Source organism: Gobio gobio, assembly GCF_949357685.1.
Source record: "Gobio gobio genome assembly, chromosome: 14".
NCBI lineage: Eukaryota > Metazoa > Chordata > Actinopteri > Cypriniformes > Gobionidae > Gobio > Gobio gobio.
This window is the reverse complement of record NC_137107.1, coordinates 27,111,703-27,135,103: the sequence shown is the minus strand read 5'-3', so window position 1 is coordinate 27,135,103 and position 23,401 is coordinate 27,111,703. Positions and strand designations below refer to the sequence as shown.

The 23,401-nt window shown below is 37.7% G+C and overlaps 1 protein-coding gene across 1 annotated transcript in view; it reads right to left on the bottom strand.

Annotated features, from left to right (window-relative positions):
* Positions 1 to 23,401, bottom strand: part of igsf9bb (immunoglobulin superfamily, member 9Bb) — a 127,358-nt gene that overhangs the window by 21,382 nt on the left and 82,575 nt on the right. Inside the window, exons 7-16 of the mRNA XM_079835525.1 lie at positions 22,708 to 22,853; positions 17,560 to 17,702; positions 16,158 to 16,298; positions 15,922 to 16,038; positions 15,676 to 15,826; positions 13,564 to 13,687; positions 7,049 to 7,224; positions 4,987 to 5,213; positions 4,552 to 4,636; positions 2,888 to 3,049 (exon numbers count right to left, since the gene is read on the bottom strand). Of these exons, the coding sequence (XP_079691651.1) occupies positions 2,888 to 3,049; positions 4,552 to 4,636; positions 4,987 to 5,213; positions 7,049 to 7,224; positions 13,564 to 13,687; positions 15,676 to 15,826; positions 15,922 to 16,038; positions 16,158 to 16,298; positions 17,560 to 17,702; positions 22,708 to 22,853 (1,472 nt within the window). The remainder of the gene's footprint in view (positions 1 to 2,887; positions 3,050 to 4,551; positions 4,637 to 4,986; positions 5,214 to 7,048; positions 7,225 to 13,563; positions 13,688 to 15,675; positions 15,827 to 15,921; positions 16,039 to 16,157; positions 16,299 to 17,559; positions 17,703 to 22,707; positions 22,854 to 23,401) is intronic.

The window sequence follows — 23,401 nt, the reverse complement described above, 5'->3', positions numbered from 1 at the left end:
ACCGATGCTGAATCGATACCATGGCAAAAAACATTAAAAGTAATTGAATAATATGACAGAACTTACTATTCATTGTTTTATCATTGTTTTAGGGTTAAAAAACCCTAAAAACTCACTTGGCCAGCATGTTCCTGCCCTGTCCTGCTTCACACTATTCAGAATATTAGGTCCGGCCCTTTAAGAGCTGCACGGACCAAATTCATTGTTACACCTGATTTCTCATTCAACTCTGTATATGTTCACTAAAGACATATTCGGCTGCGTTTACCCGAATACTTGTCAGGACGTGCATTTTTACATATCTTTTACCATTCTAACCCAATAATCCGCGAAACTGACGTTGCGATCTGTCTGTGAAAGGTGTGTGCGCGGCTGCGCGTGCTTCAGGTCAGAGTCCGGCAGCGCGTGCGAGCACTAATTAACTAATTAACAGTGTCGACGCAGTCGATTGTATCGACCAATCTCAACAGGACTAGTGCTGCGTCCCAATTCGCATACTATACGTACTAAATAGTATTCGAAAAAAGAATTAGTATGTCCCAAATTGTAGTATGTTGAAAAGAGTATTCCAAAGATTCCCGGATGGTCTACTATTTCCGGTCAGAATTCGAAGTGCAGATCGATGCGCACTCTAACGGCTGATTGTGAGATGGACGAGGATTCTATTAGAACTACAACCGCGGATAAAAAGGGTTAAACAACTACAAACATGATGGATGTGCGAGTCCGACGGTTAAGTAGAGAGGTTTAGATTAAGGGGCTTGAGTGATCAATTATCAGTATTTAACCTGATGAAAAGATATTTATTCAATATTATCCACTTTATAGTTCACCTGCAGCAGCATTGAGAGCTTTTGTAATGATACGTTTGGCTATTAACTTTTAAATGCATCATTATATTTAAACAGCAAACACATGAGGAGAGTCTCTGCATTAAAGACCCACGAATGGTAGATCAACGTGCTACTACATTTCTCTCCGATACGGTAGGACATTAAATTGAATGTGGAGGACTTTAACTGTGACGATGATTGACAGGGCAGTTTAAACGGTGACAGGATGCACGTAACTAAGCAACAGAGATGACGAAGTTGTATGTCCCAAAGCTTGCATACTCTTTTGCTACACACTCAAAAGTATGTACTTTTTCTTCACAAAAAGAGTACATACTTTTAGGTCGTAGTATAAGTAGGCAAATTGGGATGCAGCCTAGGTAACACTTGAGTAATTAGTGATGCATTCTACCCTCACCTAAAGGATTATTAGGAACACCATACTAATACTGTGTTTGACCCCCTTTCGCCTTCAGAACTGCCTTAATTCTACGTGGCATTGATTCAACAAGGTGCTGAAAGCATTCTTTAGAAATGTTGGCCCATATTGATAGGATAGCATCTTGCAGTTGATGGAGATTCGTGGGATGCACATCCAGGGCACGAAGCTCCCGTTCCACCACATCCCAAAGATGCTCTATTGGGTTGAGATCTGGTGACTGTGGGGGCCATTTTAGTACAGTGAACTCATTGTCATGTTCAAGAAACCAATTTGAAATGATTCAAGCTTTGTGACATGGTGCATTATCCTGCTGGAAGTAGCCATCAGAAGATGGGTACAATGAGCAGAAACAATGCTCAGGTAGGCTGTGGCATTTAAATGATGCCCAATTGGCACTAAGGGGCCTAAAGTGTGCCAAGAAAACATCCCCCACACCATTACACCACCACCACCAGCCTGCACAGTGGTAACAAGGCATGATGGATCCATGTTTTCATTCTGTTTACGCCAAATTCTGACTCTACCATCTGAATGTCTCAACAGAAATCGAGACTCATCAGACCAGGCAACATTTTTCCAGTCTTCAAATGTCCAATTTTGGTGAGCTCGTGCAAATTGTAGCCTCTTTTTCCTATTTGTAGTGGAGATGAGTGGTACCCGGTAGGGTCTTCTGCTGTTGTAGCCCATCCGCCTCAAGGTTGTGCGTGTTGTGGCTTCACAAATGCTTTGCTGCATACCTCGGTTGTAACGAGTGGTTATTTCAGTCAAAGTTGCTCTTCTATCAGCTTGAATCAGTCGGCCCATTCTCCTCTGACCTCTAGCATCAACAAGGCATTTTCGCCCACAGGACTGCTGCATACTAGATGTTTTTCCCTTTTCACACCATTCTTTGTAAACCCTAGAAATGGTTGTGCGTGAAAATCCCAGTAACTGAGCAGATTGTGAAATACTCAGACCGGCCCGTCTGGCACCAACAACCATGCCACACTCAAAATTGCTTAAATCACCTTTCTTTCCCATTCTGACATTCAGTTTGGAGTTCAGGAGATTGTCTTGACCAGGACCACAGCCCTAAATGCATTGAAGCAACTGCCATGTGATTGGTTGATTAGATAATTGCATTAATGAGAAATTGAACAGGTGTTCCTAATAATCCTTTAGGTGAGTGTATATATATAGTGACCACGCTGAGAGTAAAAAAAGACAATTGCTCACATCTCAGACACGTTAATGTTGTGCTTAGTAATTAATTAGTAATTCTTTATAATTTGTCATAGTTACCGATTAGTTCTTAGTGATGCCAATCTCCTTGAATGAATAAATGAGGCATTTATATATCCTTCAGTAATTATTGATTACCTACTGTAATAATGAACTAAATTCGATATTACTCACTGATTAGTTAAGCTTGTTTCTATATTAGTTAATAGTAGTAGCTGAAGTGTTAATGTAATACTACTCATTAGTCCTGCATTACTTCCTGCATAGTTACTTATTAATGACTGACCATTATTCTAAAGTGTTACCTCTTAAGTCTGTCAGTAGGGTAAGATGTGAAGTGCATGGGGGTTGGATGAGAAAGAGACATTCTGGCCGTAAGGGTACCACTGACCTCGTCTCCTCTTGAGCTTACGCCGTCTCTGTTTGTTGACGAAGCAGGCTGCTAGCGTGCTGAAGAGGATGGCTGCTGCCAGGAAACAGATGGTGGCCACAATGCCTGCCACCACCGGCCGCGCCAGCCCCTCGTCTGGCACCTCAGGCGGCGGGAAGTAGTCTGAAAAATACAAACAAGCTTGCCTTCAGAACACACACACACACAAGCTCTTTCATTCTTAGTTGCCTAAGACGGGCTGCTTTAAAAATAAAACCATGCCGCTCATTTTGAATAATTTAGTCAATAGGAGAGAAGATTAGAAAGATTGAGACAGAATGAAATACAGTAGCCAGCTACCTTAATTCATAAAGACATTCAAAATACATTTCAAATCACAGTGGGATGCTTTGAGAAATGAAAACAAAGACTGAGCAGCCTCACACTTATTTTGACTTCAAGTAGTGATTGAATTCTGACTGCAGTGCATTAAACGATCCATTTAGTGAAATCAAACTAGAATGTGGTTACAGAGCAAGGACTGTCAACAGAACAAAATATAATAAAATACACCAATCATGTAAAAAAAAAAACGGCTTACACTATTGTTCAAAATTAATCTTTTATTCATTAAACTGAACAGTAAATGCACAACCGTTTTCAACAATGATTATAATAATAAGAAATGTTTCTTGAGCACCAAATCAGCAGATTTCTGAAGGATCATATGACACATAAATTACATTTTAAAATATACATAAAAAAAGTAAACAGTTATTCTGCTATAAACTGCTGTCCGCAACTTTTTTTGTGTTCAAGATTTACAAAAATGATATAATGAGAATGTACAACATGAATCCATTTTCCAAACCGTGTTTTTGTCTTACCCTGAATCATTATGGTACTTATAATAAGTGTTTATATTGGGACTATTTCAGACCGGACTGGGAGGAACCGCTGCGGAGGAGCACAGTCCCTGCGTGTCACGCCATAGACATAAACAGAGAGAAGTAGCTCCGGCTGCAATGTTCTTCCGCAAGACGCATGCAGTTCTGTTTATTAACCGCGAGAGCGCAAAGTTACAGACTGCAGCTTTAAATAGTAATAATAAAGTTTTACTGTATTGGTGAGCATAACTTTACTGACCGCAAACTTTTGAACGGTAGTATATATGATGACAGATCTCAAAAGTGAAGCTGCTATGTGAATATATACATAAAAAAAAAAAGTTTAAATATTTTCTCCAATCCCCGTTTAAATGGCTTGAAGTGATACTAATACATATTTTACAAGATACAAACACCTACTAAATACTAAACAAACTGCCATGGCCATAGCCTTTGTTAAATATTTATTTTTGTATTTGTATTTTCAGTGAACTGTGGTTTGAGAGATTGAAACAAAAATGTTGTGCAGTTGTCTGACTATATTCAAACAAAAAGAACACGATGCATTCACTATTTCTGAATGTGACCTTTTAGTGAAGAAAAATTAATTCACTTTACATCCATCAGATGGCAGCAGAGTCTCATCAGATCACCACTAATTCAGAGTCAACTCGCTCCATTAATGTTTGTGTGGGCCTACACAAAAATGAGTACAACATGACATCATGCGCAGTAAAATCTCACAGTACAGATTCAAAATACATATGGATTCCAAAAATCCTCAGTAAGGGTACTGACCTGTGCTAGAGACTCCTACTACATTACTGGGCTCACTGACAAGGTCCTCCATAACCGCTATCACTCTGAACTCATACCAGGCCTCCTGCAAAACAATGCAGAAACATTTACAGCATGTTTCCTTTGAATAGATGTATTACCTGAGATTGCTAGAAAAATCAGTCCACTGAAGGTTCAGTAGATTAAAATGTTGTAAAGAGTGTGAAATAATTGGAATAAATTTGCATCCAAATGTGACAAATATGCAAAAATAAGACAACATTTCTGACCTTTTCATTACTGTGAGAAAATCTTGAGTGAGATATTGTTGTGTGAATTATCATTTTAGGGTTAAAGCACTAAAAAAAAGTTAGTTTATAGTTATATTTTATTCTCAAATACTGCAGAAAAGCCAAGCTTTCTGTCAAACTTTTGAAATAGTGATCACAGACATACCTGAAGCAGGTCTCTAGCCAAGAGCTCTGTCTCTCCAGCAGGGATTGCATCATCAAGAACATCCCACCTTTCCCCGAGGCGGAACTCCATGATGTAGTGATCAATTGGCGACGTGTGATTGGCTGGAGGGATCCATGAGAGTAGGACTCCCTGCTGTGTCCGGTTGGCTGTGAGGCACCGTGGTGGGGTAAGCAGCACCAGTGGTTCTGGGGTACTTATAGGAAATACTAGAGGGAAGAAAGCAAAACACTGTATCATCATAATATGCAGATATGATGCTCAAGAAATATTTCTTATTATTATTCAAGTTGAAAACTGTTGTGCTGCTTAATATTTTTGTGGAAACAATGATACTTTTTTCAGGATTCTATGACGAATAGAAAAAACCCCAGCATTAATTTTGAAAATAAATATTTTGTAACATTATAAATGTATTTAATGTCACTTTTGGTCAATTTAATGCATCATTGCTCAATCTGCTGACCCTAACCGTCTGAACGATATTGAATACATAAGCAATACATTTGCTAGTATTTTTCGTATTAGTAGCAGCTAGTATTAGTATTTTTTTCTAGTAGAATTTTTGGTAACACTTTACTTCATGTCTTTTGCAGTATATGTTTTCATAAATAACTGTAACCAAAGTTAAAAAGCATTATAATATTCCATGTTACATCTGAAATCATGATGTGCTTTAATGCATTATACTTTGTACCATAAAGGCGTAACATAATTATTATAATGTATTATAACGTTGGTTACAATTATTCATAAGACCATACAATGCATTATAAGGTGCATTACAAGACATAATTAATGCATAAAAATACTTTTATAATGCATTATATATATAGGATTTGATCTGCCCAAATTACCAGTTCAAGTTCATCTTTAAAAACGCTAATAATTTAAATGTTAAATGTAATCTTTAGCAAATATCAAAATAAATACATACATTAATAAATATTTACATTACAAAGTTATGATGCCTATAGAGGACTGTAAAGAAGCAGGGCCTTAAAGTCATTGGTGATTTAAGCCATATTCTTCACAAAGAGAATGAGCTGATGCCCTCTGGCAGGAGGTAGAGGGTACCAACCTGTAAGTTGAATAGGTATACATTCTCTTTAGTTCTTCTATCAATTAAATTATAGAACAATAAGCAATGATAGGTGTGTGTGGGAGAAGGTGGGGGGAAATGTAATGTTTTAATTGTAGGTATATAGTGAAATATTGAAATTGTGACTAAAGTGTGACATTTAGAAATGTTATGCAATGTTTTGTTTTGGGTGGTATGGGCATAAGTGTAACTATATGGTGGACTGTAACTGTGTTGTAAATTGATGGTATGTGTGTTGTCTTGCTCTCTCGATGGCCCAAGACAAATTTCTCCTAAGGGAGACAATAAAGATTAAAGAAATTCACTTGTAGCATTTAAAATGACTAACTTTCAGTTTTTAGTGTTTTTTTTCTTTCCAATTTAGACAAAATATCATTTATCCATTGTTGACATTAACATTAAACATTATCAGCTTATCTGTATCAGCCAGAATTTGAATATACGTGCATCTCTAGAATAAACAAAATACACTTTATGGACAAAAGTATTGGGGCATCTGACCATTACACCAACAGGGACGTTAATGACATTGCATTCTAAATACAAAGACATTAATATGGAGTTGGTCCGACCTTTGCAGCTATAACAGCTTCTGGGAAGGCTTTCCATAAGAATTTGGAGTTTTCTGTGGGAATTTTTGCCCGTTCATGCAATAGAGCATGGATGAAATGGCAAAACGGTCTAAATGGATCTTGCTTTGTGCAATGGGCACAGCCATGCTGGAATAGAAAAGGGCCTTCCCCAAACTGTTCCCACAAGCATAGCATTGTCCAAAGTGTCTAAGATTTCTCTTAACTGTAAGTAAAGGATTTAGAATTGTTAAGAGTCAGAATTTCAACTGTAATTGTTAAATTCGTATTGTTTCTATCCCTACTATAAAATAGACTTTTGTCAGGCAGAGATGAACTTGTCATTGAATGTTGGATCGCACGGGTGGCCAACCTAGTGTGTTCACAGTGACGACCTCGCTGAAGGGGCCCGTCCCCAGCTTGTTCTGGGCCAGGACGCTGAATTGGTAGGCCGTCTCGGGCTCCAGGCCTTGCACCAGGAGCCAGTGCTGCCCGCTGGGCACAGGCATGGACAGCCAGTCATGCGGTCCTAACTGCTCCCTCTTCACCCTGCAGGAGGAGTCACATGCACAGATGGTAAAAGTTCAGCACTCATACGCTCGGATAATGATTATCACGTTGCTCACAACACTGATGAGAGCACTGCCTGCAGATTGGCGTAAAAAGACAGCTTGTTTAGCTCAGTGTGAGTGCTCAGTGATCTCCAATAATACAAAACTGTCTCACTATTTCCCAGAGAAAATCCTGAAGAATGCAACCGCGTTTTCAAAAACTTCAGTGTGCCTTGTACACCCCAAAGCCCTTTTCTCTGGCTCTCTTGGGAATGACGTATGGCTTGAAATGTGTCTTAAGGACAATACATCTCTAAAGATGGCTGCAATGATGTGGATAGAAGTGGGATAGAAAGTATAGGGTCTAATTCTAACAATTAACCATGACTTTTGCTTCAATAAACTCCAAATTACTGCTTGTTAATATTTAAGGACCGTTCACACCAAGAACGATAACTATAAAGATAACTATATTAGCATCCACAGCAGACGATAGCGCTCTGTTTATTCTAAGTGCGTGCTTGTCTGTCACTGTAAATGCTTTAAACGCTTAAACGCTCATTGCGGCAGAATGTATTCTGATTGGCTGTCAATGTTTTTATTGTTTATCAGCTGGAAAATATCATTCTGAAAGTGATTCCAATAATATTGTTTCTCTGTGCCGTTATCATTATAGCTGTGGTGTGAACGGTGCAATTTTTTAATACTGAGAACGATTTTTTGAACTATATATTTATCGTTATCTATAAAGTTATTGCCCTTGGTGTGAACGGGCCTTTAGTAAGTTAGCTGTTAAGTTTAGGTATTGGGTAGGAATCCTAGTAATATGCATGCTAATAAGCAACTAGTTAATTGTGAGTATATTTTAACATGTATATTTTTTTATTTATATCTTTAGCTACAGAAGCCAGTGACATCATGCCCTATGGCGCATATCCGTTCCAAGTGTGACTGCATCTACAATCAGTCTGCTGATAAACTACTGCTCTTGGCATGCATGGAATGACGCCTGACGGATGTCCTATTGTTCCTATTGGTGAGTCATAATATTCCACTGAAGTACAATTGATCATTTCCTCCATGCCCTTATGGCTTCACAGGCTCTTGGGATGTGTGTTATTCACAGCATCTCAGCGGTCGCTCAGCCCCTCTCCTGCAATGCACAGGAAGTAGCAGGAACACGTCAACTATCTGCGTCAACGAGGTTGACGGGAGCTGTTGTTTAATCTCACGTGGGTCACCTTTAAAGGCCATTCACACGCAACCTTTAAAGCATGAGTCACACTGCCCAATGTTTCAAATGACACCTTTAGTTCGCTCTTGACGCAGGCCTCCGATCGTTCGGGTACCTGTGGTGGACACATCAGGCCAGAGGATAATGATGATCTAAGAAAAAGTTGGATGCAGAGCGGGGAGGGAGGCCCTTGGGTGAGGATTAACATGCTTTCTTTTATCCTTTGGCTGGCCTTCTATTCTTCTTTAGCTTATGCCTGTGTGGAGTGCTGCATTAGTGGAAGGATGTTGGAAGTGGAAGTTGGTACTCGGTAGCCTGGTCCTACCAGACTCTTGTACATTTCATTTGTACAGAGAGTCTGGCCACTCTCCATTGACAAGCGTTAACTTCCTTGAAGGCGGGTACTCTGTTGAAGTTTAAAACTATTGGACCCGCCCATAGCCACTCTGGATCTGCCATAACCAATCGCTAACGTTTGGTCATGACATATGTCATCTCAAACTAGCGCACGACATCAACGTCATCGTTTTCAGCCACTCCCTCTGTTCGCTGATTGGACTGGTTAAAATTTGACCAGAGAAAACCAGAGAATATACCGCAATGCCAGACGGAGTACTGAAGGAAAATGAAAATTGAGCGGAAGTACATAGGAGGCCGGAGCCAGGCTAGGTACTCGGTATAGCAGACTATGAAGAAAGGCTAAGAGCATACAAGCCCAGTTTCCTCAAATATGACATTAATCTGTCTTGGATGACATACATAACAATAGCAAACATAACATTGAAACTAAATTTAATTCTGATCTTGGCAACGTATGTGGAAATAAATATTCTTGATGAGTGTCAGATGAAAGTTCATGTCAGTTTTTTCAATATAAAGCCACATTTTTTATAATCACATGTTTTATTCAACCTCTGGATAAAGAAGACTGAAAAAAAAATATATTAATATATGGTGTGATTATTCTATTAAAGTTAGACAATGTATATTGCTACCTCTCCATTCACCACAAGCACTCGTACAATATGATTTATTCAAAAAAGCCTCAACACTTTAATAATAAGTCAGATTTGAGCAGAAAATCAGAAATTGGATTACCACCAGTTTTATGTATAAATACTACCAATCAAAAATTTGGGGATGATTTTTTTAATTAATACTTTTATTTAGCAAGTATTCATTAAAAGCGAGAGTAAAGAGTTTTACATTGTTACAAAAAATGTATATTTCACATAAATGCTGTTCATTTAAATCTTATATTCATTAAGGAATCCTAAAAATGTTTTATAATTTTATAATTTTATAATACATTTTTCAAGGATCATGTGACACTGAAGAGTAATGGCTGCTGAAAATTCAGCTTTGCCATTGCAGGGATAATTTATATTGTATTATATAATAAAATAGAAAACAGTTGTTTTAAAATTGTAATTATATTTTACAATATTACTGTTTTTACTATATTTTGATAAATGCAGCCTTGGTGAGCATATAAGACTCCTTTAAAAAAAAACATTCGAAAATCTTTCCGACCCCAAACTTTTGAATGCTAGTATATACGAATATATAGGCCTATTATATAAATTTCCCCTTCCATTTCATATAATCTCTATTTCCCCTCTTTTTCTCCATATGTGTCTCTAAACTCTGAGACTAAATTTCCTGACTATTTATAGCTCGAAAAAGTCTCCAGGGCTTGTAACGGTCTAAACCTGTTCATGCTACATTCCCATTACACATGGCTGCCATCTGTCACCTGGTGTGATATCACAGAAATATATTCTAAAATGAGTAAATAGCAAAGATGCCATTTGAAGGAGCTTTAGAGACAAACGATTGAGATGTTCTTGCTCGTACCCATCGAAGCAAACAAACAATGGTTATTGCGAAGCATGTGTCATTCTATAAGGGCAGAAGCACAGAAAGCTATAGAATGCTGATATTCCGGGCGAATATCACAGAGAACAGCGCCAAAGGAGGAGCAGAATCATAGGGATGCAGAAGCGCTGGCATGGAGAGAGATGAAGAGAGCCGAAGGAGACAAACGTGCTGAGCCAGAAGCGAGAGTTTGCTGTTATGGATCAAGTCATTAAAAAAAATACCTCCGCAACCTGTAACCTCTTTAAAACCTGAATGCCACCTTACCAAAGCAAGTAATAGAAACGTATAAAATAATGGTACAGTGAATACTTACTTGTAATTGTTGGCTCTCTGCATACGGTTAAAATATCAAAAACTGTTTAGCACTGAACTGCGAGAAGGCACAAGACAAAGTCTTTATATTAATAAATACTTTTCATACATCAAATATCTCAGAATCATAGTTCAGAATCTATCAGGGCTTAATAAATACTGCATGAACAAACTAGAGGTTCAAACCACCTGCCAAACATTTGCAGCTGGACCTGTAGTTCATTAATTAGCATCTGAAAAGTTCTAATATTCTTAAACATCATTGTTTATAACTTAATTTGATGTTTTATCATTTATCGGGATTAGTATGCATGTTGCTTCCTGCAAATTACAAGGATAGTTCACAAAAAAATGAAAATTCTGTCATCATGTACTCACCCTCATGACGTTCCATTGTATGGGGAGAAAAAAACAAACACTGAGACATTTCTCAGAATATCTTTTTTGTGTTTCATAGAAAAAAGAAAGTCATACACCCTCAGAAAAAAAACCTTTAGTGGTACAAGAGCTTGTTATTGGGGCAGTACCCTTAAAAGGACATATTTGTATATTTTTGATCCCTAAAAGGTTCATAGTAGTACCTTAAGGTACATATTGATACTCTAAGGCAGTGGTTCTCAAAGTGTGGTACGAGTACCACTAGTGGTACTCAGGATCCCTTTAGTGGTACGCAGTGGATCACTAAATTAAATATAAATTAATGTTAAAACAATTAAAAAAAATGTTTTTTTTTTGTACATTTAGGTATAGTACAGTTTTTATTTAACTTTTAGCAACAACACATTTTAATTTAATAATTATTTATTAATCTACATTTAACTACATTTTTCATTTACCTGTATGTAAGCACAGTGCAGTGTTAATGTTCAATGTTAAAGTGGCTGACAACAATAAATATTCTTATTAGGAATAAACTGCCTAGTTTTTGAAATGTGCAGAGCTGTAGCTGAATAGTTAGGCCTACCACGCTACTGTATTTTAATGTTGGTCATTATGGTGGTAATTGGAGAGCCAAATATTTTCTGAAGTGGTACTCGGTATAAAAAGTTTGAGAACCACTGCTCTAAGGTACTAATATGCACCTTATAAAGGGATAGTTCACCCAAAAATGAAAATTCTGTCATGAATTACTCACCCTCATGTCATTCCAAACCCATAAGACCTTCGTTCATCTTCGGAACCCAAATGAAGATATGTTTTGATGAAATCCGAGAGCTCTTAGGCCCCTCCATAGACAGCTATTTAATTAACACTTTCAAGGACCAGAAAGGTAGTAAAAACATAGTTAAAATAGTCCATGTGACTACAGTGGTTCAACCTTAATTTTATGAAGCAACGAGAATACTTTTTGTGCGCAAAAAAACGAAACAAAAAAACTTTATTCAACAATTTTGTGTCAATCTCCTACGCAGTTTCCGTTGTAAATAGTGCAACACTCTCGAGGTCTACGGCAGCCGATGTGGTTCACGTGAGCACCACGACGCATGCGCGGGATACAACGTAAACAGCGTAGGAGAATGGCACAGGCCAGAACCAAACTGTTGAATAAAGTCTTTATTTTTCTTTGTATTTGCACACACAAAAAGTATTCTCGTCACTTCATTAAATTAAGACTGAACCACTGAAGTCGCATGGACTATTTTAACGATGGCTTTACTACCTTTCTGAACCTTGAAAGTGTTAATTAAATAGCTGTCGATTTCATAAAAAATATATTAATTTGTGTTCCGAAGATAAACAAAGGTCTTAAGGGTTTGGAATGACATGAGGGTGAGTAATTCATGACAGAATTTTCCTTTTTGGGTGAACTATCCCTTTAAGGGTGAAAAAGGTACAAATATGTCCTTTTAAGGGTACTGCCCCCCACTCTAAAAAAAGAGGCACACCGGTTGGGTTAAATGTTTGCTTAAAACAACCAAATTACTGAGTTAAAACAACCCAATTGCTGGGTTAGTCCATTTTCAACCCAACTTGGGTTATTTTTAATCCAGCATTTTTTAAAGTGCAGTGACAAGCTATTGTACCCCTAAAGATAACATTTTGTAAAAAAAATTTCTGAGAGTGTACATGTTTGGAAAGACATGACAGTGAGAACGTCAGAAAGAAAAAAATTTTTTTTTTTGAGTGAACTATACTTAATTTTTCTTCACAGTATGAATGGGTCTGTATACATATATGAATGTATACATTAAAATAGCTGCCTTTATATTTTAGGAAGGGGGGGGGGCACTGTCATTAAATAAACAATAATGATAATAATAAGCCTTACCCTAACGTACTGTAAATATGGCTTCTATAACAATGTTACAACTATGGCATGCCAAACTCAGCAGCCGATTGTTCCTTCTGCATCACATGAACATTATTTTTAGTGTATTAAAGTGTTTAAAAAGCAGTCGAACTGCACACAAAACCAAAATGGCCTTGCCATCTTAATAAGGTACTTTGCATGCAGCTCGACTCATAATGACTCAGTGGAGGGATTTTACTGCCTGATCATTCCATTCCAATTCTATTGTTATGAGCCAGATTAACATGGCCAGCATGTTAGGGAACCGAAAAAACTCGGTAATAAAGAAAACAGTGGATCTAGATTAGTCATGGAATGATTATCTTTGTTCAAGAAATTATTTGGAAGTCATGAACAGGACGTTGCATCAAACTAGACTGTATTTTATTAATTATATGCACTACAAAAAGTCCTAGCCAAATGATCACCTTAAACATTTAGCTGCACTGCCATTGACAGTAAAAGTACGGAGGGCCCTGCTGGTCACCTCACCTCTAGGGGGAAATGTTTTGCCCCGTCCCACACCGTGCCCCCAGATGTAGCAGCCTCACAGCAGCAGCAGAGCTCAGGTCAACAGTTAGGAAAAGAAGCAGAAAGCAAAGCATGCTGGGATGACTCACACATGGCCGTACCAGACTGAGAATGTCTGCTCAAAGCCGCCATCGTAACCAGATTCCCACGAGACGTTGGCCGAGGTCGTCGAGACTGAAACGTGGACTTTGGCGGGGGCGTGTGGGCTTGTGCCTGTGGGAGGAGGACAGCTTGTGTCACACTCGATATAAACACACACTTGTGCACAAAACCTAAAGCAAGGCCACACATATTTCATTTCCTAAAGCGTTGTCTGTAGAAAGCCCTCGGTCAGATCGATTAGCTCACTTGTCTTAACACAAACACTTGCGCTAGCACAAACAAACAGACAAAGTGTGCATCATTTATCATTCATTTCTTATTTAACGTTATAGCCCATAGGGACACTTTTGAGTAAAATCCCTCTATAACAAGACACTGAAACATTTTGCTCACAGCATACAATATCCCTCAGAGAACCGACCTACCTACTTTTATACAGACATGTTTTTGAGAGGAACTCACTGAATAGCTAAAAGATAAAACCTACTGTTTAACCTAGCAGCTGCTGATCAAGGACGTCACTCAACAAAGTTTCTTTAACTGACAGCTTCACTGAAGCTATACAAATCCAAACAGTGTCCAATAGTACAGTGGATATGCCAGGGCAGTGTGCAGCAATATAAGGACTGAGCTGGCAGTGTTTTACAGCTGCACAGGTCACTAATAAAAAGTGACTATGATAACATTAGCATTTGTGCTACTCCCCTCAATTAAATTTATAAGATTAGAGACACTGCAGCAGCTACTGTTAATAGCAATACCAGTAATCTTTGCACCAAAAAATATGTATGTTTATAGTGATATGCTCCACACGAAATGAAGACTCATATGACCAGCAGAATACAATTCACTTTTACTCACTAACCTGCCTCTTTTTACAAAATACATTAAACATGGGTGAGAAATACGCCTGTGAATAGGGTAAACATTAACCAACAGATATTAGTATAAACAGGTGTCCCATAGTTTTCAACCAATTATCCTTTTTGCTTGAGATACTGTGTACGTTTTTTTGAAATAATTATTTTGATTCAGACAATTTGCAAATGAGTCATTCAGACTGATTCATGAACCTGATGGACCGAAGCTTTGAAAGAACAACAATTTGCTCAACAAAGTTTTAGTGAATAGCAGTTATAGTTCAAAATGATCAAATTGTTTCAGTAATTAAAAATAAAATATTCTAAAATAAAGAAATGATTTATTATTTAGCTAAAATTATTTAAATAAAAAAACTAAAACTGAAATAAACAGAAATATTAAAACAAAATAATAAAAATGACTAAATTAAAATTAAAACTGAAAATATAAAAAAATAAAAGCTAAATTTGACTAACAATAAATAGTTTAATAGTTTATAAATAATACTAAAATAACACTGGGACACAGAATCTATATTTAGTTAAAAAGATTCATATCAGAACAGAACTATATATATATATTAGGGCTGTCAAAAGATTAATCGCGATTAATCGCATCCAAAATAAAAGTTTGTGTTTACATAATATATGTGTGTGTACTCTGTTAATTATTATTTATATATAAATACACACACAAGCATGTATATATTTAAGAAAAAAATATTATTTTTTTATATAAAACATTTATATTTATATATATTATATAAATGTATATACAGTATATACATGCAAATATTTCTTAAATATATACATGAATGTGTGTGTATTTATATATAAATAATAATTAACAGAGTACACACACATATATTATGTAAACACAAACTTTTATTTTGGATGCGATTAATCGCGATTAATCTTTTGACAGCCCTAATATATATAAATATATATATATATATATATATATATATATATATATATATATATATATATATATATATATATATATATATATCAATTACTTAAAAATTCCCTTTTCATGACTGTGGGAACCCGAATCAAAAACCACTGTCATCCAGCCAAATTTAAACAAAAAATACATTATGCACCTTTAAAAAAGTAATAGGGTTGAGTCAGTATGATGTAATACGTATGATCAAAAAACATTGCTGTATGGAAGAATTACTTTATTGCAAGTAATGTTTGTGAATAATATGCACCATTTGTCTCAATGCCTCTTACCGATTATTAGGAGGTGCGTGCTGGCAGTGATGCTCGTGGCGACATTGGAGGCGACACACTCCCACTCCCCATGGTCCTCCTTGCTGAGAGATTTGAACTGTAAGCTGCCTCTTGGTAGGACGTTGTGCTTGCTTCTGCTGGGCTTCCCTACCTTTTCCAATAAAAGAAAACAGTTCTAGCAAGCGGTTCAGTTGGGTTGACAATGATACAGAATCCTACTTAAGGATCCTCCAGGATGTGGCATACCTTTCTCCATGTAATGTTGGGGAATGGGTCTCCTTCTGCCTCACAGGGGATGACCAGCTCCCGACCAGCCTCCTGCCTGTACTCCCCTCCAGGAACCACCAGGAATTTGGGTGGATCCTATCCATCATCAAACACCATGTTATATTGATGCAAATGGATGATATAATAAACAAGATGTAAAAAACAAAACAAAAAGGAAAGTACAGCTTTAATAAAAACGACATGTTATTTTTTACCTTTAGCACCAGGGGGGCGGGAGGGGACTGTCCCATTGTACCGAGGCTATTGTAAGGCACACAGGTGTAGGTGCCGAGAGAGTCCTCTGTCACCTCAGACACTCGAATGCTCCCATCTTCCATTTGGCTCCAGCCAGGGTACTGCAACAGATAGAAAAGTCCCATCACACCCAGCATTCACAATCAGAGCAAATCCTTTCCTGAAGCTCAAACAGTACAGCATGACGTTTGCAACGCCAAGGTTTTGATTCCCAAATTTGATTCCCAGGGAATGCACAAACTGATAGATTTTGTGCACTACATTTCAAAATGTTGTGGTCAGTAAGATTTTTACTTGTTTTTAAAAGAAGTCTCTTACGCTCACTAAGCCTGCATTTATTTTTAACATATTTTATTTTTGTCGAAAACCAGATATCTTTTTGAGGATTCTTTTATACATATAAAGTTGAAAAGATCAGCAGTTATTTAAAAAAATAAATCTTATCATTATGAATGTCTTTACCATTGATCAATTTAATGTGTCCTTGCTGAATTAAAGTATTACCTTCTTATTAAAAAATAAATAAGTAAAATAAAATAACTTAATGAAAACAAATAACTTAATGACCCACTTAATGACTTCTGAACTGTAGTTTATTTTGAATATAATGTAAATTCATATCATGCATAATGGCATGTACAATGGTAAAAATTGCAAATTCAATAAATCACACTATAATCATAGTATGAAAAATCAAACACCCTATGAAATCACCTGCAATTAATTTGAGTGTAATGGACACCGAATAATATCACTTATGTATGAATGTACTAAAAAAGTGGAGGGGACATATTGTTAACTTATCAGCTTAGATCATTAATATGAATTAGGTGATGTAACAATTGCCTAGTCCTTGGTACAGTGTGGTGTTAACCATAACCAACCAGACTGACTAGTATAAACCATCAAAAGCCTCCATTTTACATGGCTGAGTACAGTTTTTTCTTCATACTGCATCCTAAACACCACCAAAAAGTGGGGGAACAAGCTTTTAAATGTACTAAAACCCCATTGTTATAATGGTTGCTACGCCCCTGACAAGCAATACAACTAGTGTATTTGCTCTCAGTGCTCTTGGGATGTAAAATGATAAGCCTACACATTTTCAGCAGCATGGACACTCTCCTTTAAAGCCAATTGCATTCATGCATTGAGAATGGAAGTGATATCCTGTTCCTTCATTAAGGTCAGTTATTCCCCATTTGGCTTCATTGAAGAAGAGCCAGTGATCTTTGTCTGTGTGAGACTATGAGATCAATGTAACTTGTGAATGAAACTCGTCTCGCACAGCTGCGAGAGATCGCTGAGGCCCATGTGACAGCATCTGTGAAAACACTGAGATCATTGTCCAGCTGGACTCACCTTCTCTATCCGCAGAGGCAGGCCATCTTTTTTCCACTTCACTGAAGTGACAGGCGGGTTGGCATCCACCGGGCAGCGGATGTACCCCGGCAGTCCGATGGCCACGTAAATAACAGGCGGCATGTTTACCACACGGGCAGGGTCTACAAGACACAAAGAAATGACACATAAAACACAGCATAAACGCTGAGCTGTTATAAAATTAGACATGTAGGGTTTTGCGCATTGTTAAACTGTCTGACAGATGAGAGGAGTTTGTACTGGATGACTCGCTGAGCCATTAGTCTGGAACATTTAGCACAAATCCTTTGAATGAGTCAACTATTGATGGAGAGATAATAAAGAACTGCTTGAAATCAGAGTGTGAGATGAGATGAAAAGACTATTACTGAGCTAATCGGAGTACAGCAGAGCACAGTAAGTGCATTCGGAACAGATGGGAAAAAAATAGCTACAACCTATAACTGAAATACAAACAACATTTTTATATTTTCGAAAGAAAATACCTATGTTAAACACCAAAATATAGACAGCTGAAAAGACATGGATAGGGTGTTCTGTGCCATTTGTTTTATTGAAAGAGCCAACAAAAAAATTAAAATGCCTATGAAACACTAGATATGGCTTGCCTTTCCTGATGACTAAACTGGCAGCATTTAGTATAAGAAAGCACTTTCTAAGGAAATTGGTTTAAAATCATGGCTAATGCCATTTCAAGTAAGCTTTAACAATGTGAAACAATGTGATAACTAAATATTAGTGACTTCAATGTCAATTTCACTGCAGAACTGGAGTGGAATAAAATAAAATAATAAAATAAAATAAAGGCACACTACTGTTCAAAAGTTTTGGGTTAGTATTTTTTTTCTTAAATAAATTAACATTTGTATTCAACAAGGATCCATTAAATTAATCCAAAGTTATAGTAAAACCTTTAAAGGGCACCTATTATGCCCATTTTTACAAGATGTCATATTAGTCTTGGGTGTCCCCAAAATGTGTCTGTGAAGTTTCAGCACAAAATACCCCACATATAATTTATTATAACGTGTTAAAAATGTCATTTTGAGGCCTGTCTATAAAAAGCGCTGTTTTGGTGTGTACCGTTTTAAATGTAAATGAGCTGCATATCCCCGCCCCATCTTTAGAAGAGGGCATAGCATATACATCTCTCCTTTGCATGGCAGATTGCATACAGGTCTCACAGGGCGGGTCTATGTCAAAATGGCAGTGTCAGCCAAACCTTGCGGGCGGGCCTTTGCAGTGTGATGTCATACTGCAGAGAATCTGAGAACAGCTTGTTCTGAAACACAGCTTATGATTTTTGGGGGTTAAAAAAAAATACTGGGTGGATTTGTATCGTTATAGGGTGGTTGTTTACATACACTGTCAACACACATTTATGTTCAAACATTATGTAAAAGTGGATTTTGCATAATAGGTGCCCTTTAATGTTACAAAAATGTTATACTCAAAGAATCCTGAAAAAAAATAAATAAATTAAGCAGCACAACTGTTTTCAAAATTGATAACAATAAGAAATGTTTCTTGAGCACCAAATCAGCATATTAGTATAATTTTGGAAAAATCATGTGACACTGAAGACTGGAGTAATGACTTGGGTCATCATGGGAATAAATTACATTTTTTAAATATATTAAAATAGAACACTTTAGAACAATTTTAAATTGTAATAAGATTTTACAATTTAACTGTATTTTTTTTTATCAAATAAGAGATTAAAAAAAAAATCTAACCATCTCCAAACTTTTGAATGGTAGTGTAAATACATAAACACTCCATCAGACACTGTTTTATTCTTTATTCTTCTAATCAACTGCATACATAGAATTGTGTGAAATGTGCTGCCTTTAAAGGGGTGGTAAACCACGATTTCACCATTCTAACTTTAGCTAGCGTGTAATGTTGTTGCTTGAGCATAAACAACATCAGCAAAGTTGCAACGTTCAAAGTTTAAAGCAAAGGGAGGTATTTGCTTTTAAAGAAATACATTTCTATCAAGGACTAACATAAACCCCTCCTCCGAGAATATTAAATTGGGGGGGGGGGGGGGGGGGGCATTTTGTATCGTTGCGTCGTTGTGGTTAGTAGGCTGGAGTGTTGTTGCCGCAATGCCGACGAAACGCTGTTATTTTCATCTGGATTGCAGGTCTGGGGTACTTGCTTTGTTCAGCCTTCCTAGGGACGGGGTGCGTTGCAGTGCGAACATGTTATATGCATGTGTGTATGGAACAAGTCGCATTTGCAGCAGATATATGCTGCCCATCATAAATCAAAGCACGAGACAGACAGGGGTCGGAGGAGAAGACTGGAAAATGTGACATAATGGACAATATTCGTCTGTATTTGCAATACACGAGCCGCGGTTCAGCTGCGTGAGACGAACACTGCCAGTGTGGATTTCTCACCCAGTGTCTTAACGTTATCCGACGAACACCTAACGTTACAAACACCTAACGTTAAAATCTCAACAGCGAACTTGGCATTAGTGTAAATTATTCTTTGATTAGAGCTTTTATGTATTGTTTATCTACAGGCATGCTAAACATGCTTCTGTGTTTGATTTGGCTACTATAGCAAAGCCAATGTTTAGTGTTCGTTTTGGGTTAATAGTTCTTGCGACAGATATTTAGCAATAATCGTTCCATTCAGTAGCGATCACTATAGATCCGCAGTCTTTACTCTTGAGGAATGAACAGGTTCTGCTCGATCATCTTCATCTTCAGATCAAAGAGGCTCAGATTGGTATGGTTTTATTGACGCCATTGTTTCTAATACTGACCAAAGCACAGTCTACCGGTAAAGGTAAGGGGCGTGACGTTTCCGACAAACGTGCACTGGGCGGTTAGCGAATCATCACACACTGGGCCAGCTAACCAATCTGAGCCCATTGCGTATTTTTGAGGGACCGGCTTCATACAACCCGGAAACCATCAGACCGTTTTTACAAGGAGGGACAGAGCAGTGTAGAATAAAGGTCAAATATTTGAAAAAGAATGCAATTTTTTTAAAACGAAGCATGAACACGTTACAATGCACCCCACAAACACAATCAAGCCTTCAAAAGAATGTGTTTTACCACCCCTTTAAAAACCAACCAGATGTTGTGAAAAAACACTATTAATAAAGTGTTCTCACTAGTTCCTTTGAGCTGCAAAGCTTGAAAAATGAACAAGAGGAGGATTTCTGAAAACTTCTTCCTTCTTTATACTGTATAAACCACATCTAAAGCGAAGAGTATCAATAATGCTGTAAAAGAGATTCAGTCGCGTGTGACTCATAAATCACTGTCTCTCATTAGTGAAGACACCAGCCAACCGCAGCATGCTGGAGAGCGAGAGGGAGCGGCGCTCCGAAACCAACACTTTGAAGAAATTCACTGCTCCATCCTAATGCTTAGCAAAGTACCCGGGTCTATTTTTAGCACAAGTGGAGCTGCGGGAGAGGATGATGGGAGGAGTGGACCAGAAAGAAGTGTAAAGTTGAGAAGAGAACACAAGAAAAGGGAGTCGTGAGGACGTAAGGACTGGTTTGCTGAAGATAAGAAAAGAATCGGAGAAGGAGGGGGAAAAAAATTGGAGCAGACCTGCAATGCCGTCAGATGTCTAACGGGGCCGCCAGCACCCACGCTAACAGCCTGCCGGAGTGTCTGCAGGTGACGTAACTGCAGAGAAGAGGGTTTCCACACAGGATGATGTCATCCCTTTACACCCCCCCCCCTCCCTTTTTTTTCACTTACTGTCAAATACACTTTCTCGGCGCCTGTGCTCGCTACACACATGGGTGGCCAGACTATGTGCCGGTGAATGAGACGGTTTCTGAAAATTCCTGCAGTCTGTCCCTCTCTGGGAATTCTGCTATGATGTAATTCCTTTCCGCCACTTCAACCGAGCCAAGCCGGTCCGACACAGGCTGATCTGCTTCCTCAGAGCGAGGGAATTTGAAAATGTCTGTTGCCTTGGATACCACAGCCAGTTTTGCAGTGCTCATTCCCGTCACTACTTACTGCAAATGCAACATGTTTGAGTTTTTTTCCTACTGCTTTTTCTCAACAACATCTAGAAAAGCCTCTACACGCGGGTTCTTTGCATCAGTCTATCGGCGTGGAGGACGTGAGCCATGACTGAGTGATCTGCTAGCTTACTGACTCAAGGTCACTGTTTCAATTCTGCTCCAGACTCCGGGGACAGAAGGCCATTCCAATTTCTCGGCTGCAAATAGAAAGCGTCAGCCTACCCAACAGCGGCAGTTGATAATGTTAATGCGCCCTCGTGCCCATGTATTGAGATGGAATATGCCGGGAGACTAAAGTAACCCTTTCATCAATTACAAAAGATCACCATGCAAGAAAAATCTCTGTAATTCTGAATGCATGGTCACAGTGTGAAAACTTAAAAATGATCAGGCCCATGATGAAAAGACGTAATCTGCTGGTGAAGGTTGTTACTTTATTTTCACGCTCAATCCAGTGAGGCCAATGTCACAGAGGATGAAGGAGAATTCCTCCTCTATTACATCATGTATGACATTACGTAATACAATAGGCAACTGGGAATTACTGCTTCATCTAAAATGATATATATAGACCTCCTGATTTAAGTGATTTTGTAAACTTATACTGAATGAAGATCCGATAAAAACCTTTCACTATACCAAATTCCTTTTAGGTAATTCCCAGTTGCCTATTGTATTATGTAATGTCATACATAATGACCTACTGTATATCTACAGTACATTGGGGCTCTAACATTTGAGACCATACTGAAAATAGGGGAATAATTCATTTCCTACAAAGAGGAATGATTATGATTACTAGGACACTAATCTAATCGAGATGCTTTGGATCATCTGAAGCCGGTCCTCATGTTCAACAAAACCACTTTCACTTTTGCTCTCAGATTTTTGAGGGGTATAATCAGCAGGATATATTGACAGGAAGTAAAAATACCAAATCGATTTTATTCTGACGGTTTCACTCCGACAGTATATTTGAGCATCTGCATAGTGCAATACGGAGAGTTTTTTAGGGGCACCAGCAAAGGATACATGTTTTCAGACGAAAGACAAAAATCTAATGTCTGTAAGATCTAGAGGTGTATCAGCAGATTGCTCTGCAAAATGACTCACAATGCACTGTCAGGTATGCTGATGCAGAAGGTGGGCGGCCAAGGCTGTTACTCGGACTGCAGGTGTATTTCCCAGCATCATCAGGTTTCACCTGGGAGATGATGAGCGAACCGTCGATCAGAATACTCACTCTGCGCTTTAGATCACTGGAGAGAGAGAGAGAGAGAGAAAGAAAGAGAAATCAAAGAAGAATCAAAAGAGACAGAGCTGAATTAGCACAAGTTGTATCAATAATGATGATTCCCACAATTTACATTCCTTACAAATCATTATTGCCATAAAGTATGGCACAAAAAAATCACTATTTATTCTACGTACACTATTGTTCACAAGTTTGGGTCAGTAAGATTATGAAAAAAAAGTAATACTTTTATTCAGCAAGGATACGTTAAATTGATCAAAAGTGTCAGTAAAGACCTTTATAATGTTACAAATTATTTCCATTTCAAATAAATGCTGTTCTCCATCAAAGAATCCAGGAAAAAAGGTTTCAAGAAAGAAAGAAAAAAAGCAGCACAACTGTTTTCAGTATTTTTAATAAGAAATGTTTCTTGAGCACTAAATCAGCATACTAGAATGATTTCTGAGACTGGAGAAATTATGCCGTTGACAATACAGCTTTGCCATCACTTAAAATATTTAAAGTTAAAAACGCATTTTATTTTTTAAATTGTATTTATATTTCTCAATATTA